The sequence below is a fragment of the Melitaea cinxia genome, chromosome 26 (genome assembly GCF_905220565.1).
Source record: "Melitaea cinxia chromosome 26, ilMelCinx1.1, whole genome shotgun sequence".
NCBI classification, from domain to species: domain Eukaryota; kingdom Metazoa; phylum Arthropoda; class Insecta; order Lepidoptera; family Nymphalidae; genus Melitaea; species Melitaea cinxia.
Genome location: NC_059419.1, coordinates 2,382,663 through 2,393,145, shown reverse-complemented (window position 1 = coordinate 2,393,145; position 10,483 = coordinate 2,382,663). Strand labels below are relative to the sequence as shown.

The 10,483-nt window shown below is 32.0% G+C and overlaps 1 protein-coding gene across 1 annotated transcript in view; it reads left to right on the top strand.

Annotated features, from left to right (window-relative positions):
* The first annotated feature begins 548 nt into the window (after positions 1-548).
* LOC123666398 (fibrillin-1-like) overlaps positions 549-10,483 on the top strand; it is a 42,614-nt gene continuing 32,679 nt past the window's right edge. The window contains exons 1-2 of the mRNA XM_045600492.1: positions 549-650; positions 7,599-7,773. Of these exons, the coding sequence (XP_045456448.1) occupies positions 599-650; positions 7,599-7,773 (227 nt within the window). The 5' untranslated portion in view covers positions 549-598. The remainder of the gene's footprint in view (positions 651-7,598; positions 7,774-10,483) is intronic.

Here is a 10,483-nt window from a genome sequence, read left to right as displayed (position 1 = left end):
AAATTAAAATAATATATCAAGATTGCTTAATAATAAAGATGTGAACGAAGGTAATGTCTAGATAAACTACATATTTTTCATTTTATTATCTTTGCTTGCTTATTTTCACGCTTAAAATAAATTGTGTATTAAATATAATATATTACAACATAGTTAAAGATTTTTTTTCCATTTCCATACATGCTACAGACAAAAGTTTTAGTAATACATTAAATTAAGATTCAAATTTATTCTTATTGCTATGTTTTTAAAGGTAATGTAAATAGGTGTTTTTAAAGGCCCTGTTAGGTAGCTTCCAGTGATATGCATAGCCACATCTGCAGTTACAAATCTTTGACAAGACAGAGCCGGCGGCCATACACGCCGACCGAAATAGACTCGCTCGCGTACGCTCTCACGACACACTCCTGCGCAACGCTCTTGTATTAAGGATCCACGGAATCTTTTTAATTTAAAAATGCGATAACTTTTATTTTATTATTTCATCTCTTTCGCACATATCGAATTTGAGTGAAATGTAGCGAGACAGGAGACGTTTTGTGATATATTTTAAAAGTTTTTTTTTTTTTTGAAAAGTTTGTTTATTGCAATTGTGATAATGTGGTATTTTGTATTGTGTCTGTTTATCCTGCCCATGCCGTATGTGGACGGTAAGATATAATTTATTGGCTATTGTTTTGTGCTTATATTAATATTTTAATGATCCTGTTCTGATCCTGTAATATAAGCTTAGTTTATAATAGAGTATTTTATGCCTTAACTTTTAACAGATTTTTCGATCTTTATTTTAGATTTTGGGACTTCTAATTGAAAGTTTACTATTGTTAGTTTTTAATGGCAAATAGATGAAACACAAGAAAAGTCTTATTGTATATCATAAAGATAGGATTTTTCTTATATTTTCGTAATTAAATAATTTTTTTTTTTTTTTTGTTATAATTAATGTATTAATGAGTAGTAAGTAGCAAGGTGCTTCTTAACTAGAAAGTTTTAGATTCTGTAAAGTGGACCATATCTATTGCAATGTTGGTTTAGCGATAATCGTGAAAATTGTGATAAGGAAATTTCTCTAGAACGCGTTTTATATTGCTATCATCGTTGCATATCCTATTTTAGACATGATAATGGCTTAATGAGACCAAGAATGCCTTTACATGTACAAGTAGAGTGAATTTATTAATTACTATTTAAATTTCTGGAACGGGTACTACTTCTACCTACTTATTACTACCCAATACTAATATTGTTTAAAATTCTGGAATTACTTAATCCAGATTGTCTTTGTGGGATTTGTTGTCCAATTTTAATAGTAGTGATGTTTTTTGTTAACTTTTTTATGATTCGTGGTTCTCATTGATAATTGTTCTTCCGATATATATCTTCGACTTAATTATCTTCTTAATTAAACGATAATGGATTTGCTTGTTTTGATGATATGCTGGTTATTTATAGTTAAAGTTTTTTTTGAAGTAAAACTTCTTAACGCACGATTGACTTGGGGAGTGAGCTGGTGAATGCATGACGAGAGCGTTACGAAAAATAGTGATCAGCGGGGCGTACGGGATTTATGAGTTAGTAAAGATAGAAAGAGAGAGAGTTACGTTTCGTAAGTTTTACTTCAGTCGTGTGGTCTAAAGCACACTCGTTTTTTTAATGATGTTAGGTTTATGAAAATAATCGATCCCTATATTTTGGTATTTGAAAATCATGGTTTTTGTTATACAGTCTGTGAATATGAAAACCTTTGCCTGGTTTTTTTTTGCTTTTTTTTGCGCGTTTGCGAATGATTCTCCTATTAAGAGTCGATCGTTCTTTAACCGAGTTACAAAAAAGGAGGAGGTTCTCAATTCGATTGTATTTTTTTAACGTATCTTTACCTTAAAACTTTTGACCGGGTGGACCGATTTTGATGATTTTTTTTAATCGGAAGGTGGTGCATATCTCCCATTTAAATTTAATTGCGGTCAAACAAGTACTTTTCGTGTTATGTTTAAAAATGCGTATTTATTTAATAATTTTTTCGTCGACCAACGCTATGTTGTATCGATAACTTTTCACTGGGTATACTGATTTTGATGATTCTTGTTTGAGTCGTAAGCTGATGCTTGTAGTCCCATTTAAATTTGATTGACATCTAATAACTACTTTTTGAGTAATCTTCGATAACTCGCATTTACTTGACCATTTTTTCGTCTACTTACGTTGTATTACTTATCTATGTAACCGAAGTCCTTTTTTTTTCATTTGCCAACAAACATAATTATACAAGAGTCAAGATATACAACTATTCGTTCTCTAACAGATATACTAAAAATGTATAAGAAGTAACACTAAAACTAGAAACTTATTGCAAACTTTCGCTCTCAACGGGAATCGAACCCACGCAATGACATTATAAGAACTAATCTCTCAGCCACACAATACTGATCGTCACCAGAAAATAAACAAAAAACTTTCAATATATAAAAAATACACAAACACACAAAATATTATATTTTCTTATCATTGCCAATATCTTCATGAAATCTTTTACGAAATTATTGACTGCAATTAAACACCTACCTTTGCTGATGGCATTGACAGACAAATTAACATATAAAGTCGTTTACGTAATGTTTGGACATTGATTTGTTTAACTGATTTATAAGTTATCGATTGATAATTTTTGTATGCTAATTAGATTGTAAAACCTTTTTGGTGTTCATTAAACATGTGCTACTATGTGAAAAACAAAATTAAAAAAAACTTATTTCAAATAGGCGTCAAAATCACTTTCGGATCGTCATCTTACAAATTAAAATTTTAATTCAAAATCATTAAAAGTAAAGCTACCATCCATTCGTAATTTAGATTCTGCAGAGAAAAATCGGCAGAAAACTACATATACCACTATATCAGCCAGTTAACGATGTTTTGCTCTTTTTACCGACTTCAAAGAAAAGGAAGAGGTTCTCAATTAGACTGTATTTTTATGTGTAATAATAATAACCTTATACTGTGAGTCAATTTAAATTTAATGAGATCTAACTAGTAGCTTTAGGGTTATGTGTAAAAAGGTGTAAATACTTATCCACGTTAATTTAAATAGCTTTATTTCTTTGAGAACAAACATATTTATGTATAATTTTACTTTATGTAAAGCAATCATTTATACTCATATAACTTCATTTATATTATAATAAATAAACAATCTTAAGCCCTCATTCACAAGCACTTGAGAGGAGCCACAAATGGTTTGCTCGCTAAAGATGGGATGATCTTAAGGATAAGTTAAGAAAAGGGATAGAAAAATAGAAATTAAAAAAATCTTAAGCGTAGGTTAAAAGTCAAGTTCTCGCTGTTAAACTAAATTTATATGAACAAAAACAAATTGCCATAAAGCATATACTGACGCTTGTAACTTAGGAGCGACAGCGCGAAATCAGATCATTTTTTTGCTGTTTTGGTTTTTTCAGGATAAAATTTGTAAACGAAAACAATCGATTTACGAAAAAAAAAAAAATGTCGGCACGAAGAGTACACCGGTTTAGCTAGTAGACAATATGATGTCATGCTTTTAATGTGACAGATGGCACACTTTGATTTAGATGTAGCTTAAAGACCTTTACGTGTCGTAACCAAAGACACATGGGATCGTATCCGTTGACAGTAATTTATTGTTTTTGATTTCAAACCTACATATATCATTACAGACATAGGTATGTTTTTATATGTCATGTATAATTTTTGTTTTGAACCAAAAAATTATGAAAATACTGAAACTTTTTTAATATTTTTCAATTTAACTAAAGACTTTGATAATCAACAAAAGAGTATAATATGCGTGTGTATGTCAAATACATGGTAGTGTATGTAATTTTTTTTTTATTGATTTAATATAATTTTATGCATAATTTTTAAAACATATTAGCATTCTGCACATGTGCATCCTTCTCTATATTAATTATAAGTGTGCGATATTTCATACTCCTCCATCCGCGCAATTTTTGTAAAAAGGGGTACAAAGCTTTTGCTTCACGTATCCTCCTATATGATGTAGATAAAGATGTTGGAAAAGCGTGAAAAATGTACACAGACAATGTTAGATTAGTTTGACATTGATCTTTATTTTGGCTAAAATCACTCGTCCTTCGATTTTCTAGCCAATAAGTCTGGAAGTGTCAAAACCACCAAAAACAGATGAATGACGACTAATTTGATTTAAGAACTTCGATCAAAATATATCTACAATATAAACTATCTTTTCAGCTAACTACGCATGCGAAAGGTAAAAATACCTAGTAATAGGTAACAAACAATCTTATCTATGTTTATTTTGTTGTGTGTGAATGACACTAAGTAGAAGTAACGACGACTTGACTCATTGATCATAGCTACTCGTTGTTATGTTAAGGGCCGCAGGATCAATATCTCATCACAAATCAATGTTTATGACAAACAGACGATTCTCGTGATTTGAACATTAATTTATGCATTATATGTTTTTCCGGAATACTTTCGAAATTTTCGGACAGAATTTCGCCCTACGGGCTATAACACTTTGTGTCCGAGGTGTTTATTTTTAACCTACTTCCAAAAAAGGAGGAGGTTCTCAATTCGACTGTATTTTTTTTTATGTATGTTACATCAGAACTTTTGACCGTGTGGACCGATGTCGACAATTTTTTTTTAATCGAAAGGTGGTATCTGTCAATTGGTCCCATTTAAATTTATTTGAGATCTAACAACTACTTTTCGAGTTATATCTAATAATGCGTTTTTACTTGACGCTTTTTTCGTCGTTGTATTATACCACATAACTTTCTACTGGATGTACCGATTTTGATAATTATTTTTTTGTTGGAAATGAGATATCCCTAATTTAGTACCATGATAAGAAAACCAGGATTTGATGATGGGATCCCAGAGAAATCGACGGAAACTCTTGAAAATCTGCAATAACTTTTTACTGGGTGTACCGATTTTGATAATTCTTTTTTTATTGGAAAGAAGATATCTCTAGTTTAGTACCATGATAAGGAAACCAGAATCTGATAATGGAATCCCAGAGAAATCGAGGGAACTTCTTGAAAATCCGCAATAACTTTTTACTGGGTGTACTGATTTTAATGATTTTTAATTTAATCGAAAGCTGATGTTTATCATGTGGTCAAATTTAAATTTCATCAAGATCTGAATACAACTTTTGGAGTAATCTTTGATAATGCGTATTTACTTGACTATTTTTTCGTCGATCTACGTTGTATTACTCGTCGATGATGAAGTCGTTTTTTTTTTCGTTTGCGAGCAAACACAATTATCATTTATCACTGTATAAATAATGCCTTACTGGCAGCTTTAAAAGTTTTAAACGGCTTATCCTCACGAAGAGCTTATAATAAACCAGTTAGCTATTTTCGTCGTACGAATCAATTTCGTGTTAATCGTGTCTCGGTAATGGGAACAATTATCTAGAACGAATGCTCGTGAAACTCCATATTTAATTATTCAGAACGATCGACTTCTTCAAACAGTCAGGCTGTTTGATATCCGGATTAGTCTAGATTTGGAGCCCGACTGGGGTAGTACCTCGACCTTACAGAAGATCACAGCAAAATAATACTGTTTTCAAGCAGTATTGTGCTCCTGTTGGTGAGTAAGGTGACCAGAGCTCCTGGGGGGTTTGGGGATTGGGTCGGCAACGCGCTTGCGATGTTTAAGTCTGTCTATAATATATAGTAAGTTTAAATAGTAGGAATATAGTATAGTAAAAATAGTAGGAAAAGCTTGCTAAAAATCTGGAGTTTCCTGACTTGGTAACTGTTTCAGCCGTTTGAAAGATGACACTGAGTAAGGTAGCCACAGATTCTTTGACGAGCCGTGACAGCGGGGTATTAAGCTGCGGAACAAAAATTCTTTATGACTAAAGAACAGAAAGAAACTCAAAAAAAACAAGCTAATTTACGACAGGTTTATGACTTTTAAGTAAAATTAGTAATTGAAATAACAAGATAGCATGAATATTACGATTTTTTTTTGTAATGAGGTTACTTCTATGCTATTTGGTTGAAGTTTTCTAAATTCAAAGTTAACTTAGTTAAGTTTTGACTAGCTCGTTGGTGCATTTTCTAGTGCTTTCTGCTCCGTGGGTTGCGGGTTAAATTCCCACCTGAGTCTGGGTGTAATATTTGTATTTCTAAGTATATTAATAAAAAAAGTATTTAGCTACATCAGCCGGCTGTTAGCTATAATACAAGTAGTTGTAAGTATAAAGTTGCTTACCATAGGAACAGACAATCGTGTGAGTATGTTAAAAGATATCAGATATCAAATGATGGATAATTTTTTACTACTCTGAGTAGTCATAATTATCACACAAATGAATATAAAATATATAATGATAGAAGTATACTGAATAACAAGTAGCAGAAACAACATCAACTTTATTTATTTATTTAATTATTTAAGGTGAATTTACGGTTGTAATAATACACAATTAAAGTTTATACATATTAGAAAATTACAAAAACCAATTAAAAATTCACACCGATTTGTTTAAATGTTTTGTAATTAAATTTATGTTTTGTACTAGCTGAGACGATCGACGATGTATCGATTGTAGATCACACCCCAAGTATTCTTTAAAAAAAATATTCAATGTACTGTTTTGACTTTCCTACCATTTTATTATATGTATAGATTCGAGGTTCAAACATCAATAATATTAAAAAGTAAAGTAAAGACACCTGGTTTGGACTAACACCACAAGACTTTCTGTTAGAAAAGTTCTAATAGACAGACCAAACAATGCAAAAGAACGTGCTAACACGAAGATAAAGGTTTTCATTATTCTAATCTGTTGTTAAGGTAGAGAACATCAGATGTATCACGCTTCAAATTACGGAACAGCTCTGGGGAAGTTCCTTAACCTTACAGAAGATTAACCCAAGTAATTACTGCTCTCAAGCAGTGTTATGTTTCTGTGATAAATTAGGTTGACAGAGCTTCTAGGTAGAGCTGGGGGTAGATTTGGAAACACGCTTATAATGCTCCTAGACTTCATCACACCATCATTACAGCAGTCTTTCGCAGTCCGCTACTGGACATAGGCCACAAGTTCACGCTGAAAATGGCGTGAACTCATGTTTTTTGCCCATAGTCACCACGCTGGGCAGGCGGGTTGGTGACCGCAGGGCTGACTTCGTCGCACCGAAGACGCTGCTGCCCGTCTTCGGCCTGTGTATTTCAAAGCCAGCAGTTGGATGGTTAACTCGCTATCGGTCGGCTTTTTAAGTTCCAAGGTAGTAGTGGAATTGTGTTATTACTTAGTCGCCTCTTGTGACACCCACGGGAAGAGAGGGGGTGGTTATATCTTTGATGCCGTAACCACACAGCATGCCTCCTAGACTTGCAGGGCGTTAATATGTTACGGTAACGTCATACCACCAGGCGGGCCATAAGCTTATTGCCCCTATTTTTACTACGTATACCTACTATTTTTGGTAGCACTGTACCAAAAACAGTAGCAAACAATGGTTTGAATATAATTTAGCAACACATTGTACCTAATGATTTTGATACATAAAGTGCAATTGTTATATAGAATTTTCAACTTCCAGGCTCACTCGCAGATGAAATGGCTGAAACGACGCAGTTGTGTTGCAACCAAGGGACAGCGTACGCCCAAAATCATACTGTTGAAGACTGCTCCTCATCAGTACCGCCTCCCGTGCCTGCGTCATTTGATTCGCTGTGTATATTCGCCATGGATCAATGTTGTAAAGAATATTTTACGTAAGTATACAGCTTAGTGTCCATCTTACCAAAGTATACAAACGAGGCGGATTAGCCCTCTTCTCAAGTATAGGAAGTAAGTCTTCTCATGTAACTATAGGAGAGGAGATGTTTACAATTTGTACGATTGAAAAGTAATTTCGAATAAATATTTCAAAGTTGGGAAAAGTTTAACCTATAATTCATCAACAATTAACAAAATATTTTATGAAGGAATATCTTTTTAATTAATTTAATGAATTTGGTAGCTGTCTGTAAGTAGTAAAAAGACAACGTATGAGGAGACGACTTAGACGAAGTGTCTATTCTTATAATTAATTATTATTTCTGACATGTATATGATTAATTTTCGTGTATATGATATTTGGGTATAGATTTCCTGTTAATAATTTATAAAAACAATTGCAAGCTTGGATCTCAATAAAGCGCATGTCATCATCAAAGCTTGTATTTTATTTTAAACTATTTGCAAACTTATTTACCAGACACATCGTAAATGTCAATCTTTAATATCGAACAATTATTATCGAATATCATTTGTACATTTTGATTTGTACTTAATTATTAAATAAAATGATTTTTACAAGTGCTGAAATAGTGCAGATAATTTTGCCAATAAAAGAATAGAGAAGAAATTAAGATCTATCTGATCGTTGGATATGAAGTTACAACTGCAAATATTTTAAAATGCGTAGATATAGCAAATGTTTTTTAATCACTCCTTAATATCAAACAAAATATTGTCATATCATACACGTATATATATGAATGTCATATATCTTCAGAAAAATAATTACCAGGAAAATGTATTGAACAGGATAATGTATTTGGTTTTCAAGTGTTGCGTTTCTAATTAATGATATAAAATTGAACTGAATAATTTAAGCTTGGTCAACGTTAATAATAGATGCGTAAATAGTTCTGAGAACTGCGCTAAATGGCAGGACAAAAATATTTCGTGCGGAGGGTGCATTTTCAGTGTCAATACTAAGAGATTTGTTATTGTTATCAAACTCTGAAAGGTCGATAAAATAAGTTATTATAAAAACTTCGTATTTTACTGGTTATTTATCCATGTTATTAAAATGAATCGCTAAATTCGGAAAAAGGAAACGGAAAAGAAATTCGCAGTTACCGTAGAATGGGGTTACTTTGAATCGCGGGCTAACTTTGATAAGAGCTTAGTTTTGTTTTTAAACTCGAATAGTGCGAATTAGTTCGCATCGTTTTCAAAACTAAATGTCACTATCATCGTGTGCTCAGTCGCTGTGGAATAGATCCGTGTCGGCTTGGGAAAAAATACGTTAAATATGGTAAGTACTAGTTTTGTGTAAATTTAAAAGCTCTAAAAACTTCTAAAATACAACATTGAGTACTGTAAATGTATTAAACGTAAATAATTCACCGAATCAGAAATTCATTCGTCTATAGCATCGACGTTTGTCACAAATAATAACCTTGAAATCCACCGGAGTTTTGGCGGCGTATTTTGTATAGGGTGTCATTGATCACCTATGTGGGTTTACTTCGATCATTTATCGATGTTACCCCATGAAGTAATCTCTTTCCAATTACATAGACTATTTATTTACTTATAGTATTTTTAATAACCATAATATATTTTTTATTGTTTAAGCTTCATGCCAAAAACCTACAAAAAGCACTTAGGGTCTCGTGATTACCAGAATTACACTGAAGAAGTTTTAAATAACGCTATAACGTAGTTGAAAACCGTTTGTCCTTACATGACGCATTTTAAAAGTATTATATACCCTATGGAACAATTTATAACAAATACCATGGTAAATTTGGGAGAAGTCCTGGTGCAAAACCTGTTTTCTCAGAAAATGAAGAGTCTATTATAATAACTATATATAAATCTGCAGCGAAAAGTCCTGAATGGGGATTTACACTATCTCTTTAGATTTACGAACGTTCTCGAAAATATTCCTTGATAAACAAGGAATATCTGTATTAAATATCATACAAGTTTATAATTGTTTTATAATTTATTGATAATGCTTAAAAACAAATTTAATACAGAAAGACGTTTATTTTTATTATAAAGTTGAATATTTCGTAAAATATCTTTGTTTCTATTTGTCAAAGTAACTTCAAAGACATTAAAAAAAAAACCTTATAACTCCTAGAGATACGAGCGAATTTTAAATATTTCCCCATTTTCTTACTGATTGGGAATTCTTTCGATTTCCGTTGAAAAAAAAGGTGATATCAACCCGGTCATAGTTTAAAATTGATCACTGGCATTTTATTTATTTATCTATAATATAAAAATGAGTCGCTGAATGTGTTGCTAAGCGCAAAACTCGAGAACGGTTGGACCGATTTCGCTAATTCTTTTTTTAAAATATTCCTTGAAGTACGAGGATGGTTCTTACGGAGAGAAAAATTCTAAAAAAAAAATAATAAAATTAAAGAATCGACTGTTAGGCGATACGAAGTTCGCCGGGTCAGCTAGTCTAAAATAATAATCAAAAATAAAAAATATATATTCAAGAAATGGACAGTATAGATAAAACCGATATTTAATTATTATTTTACTATATTTCGTGCGCATATTTTAAGAAAAATAACCGTTTAAATCCTGAAAATGATCAAATTCACCCCAGTCTACGGTACCTACTCTTTAAAAAACACTGCAGTTAAAGCAGTTTCCTTTGTTAGTATAATTGATCATAATTACTAAATT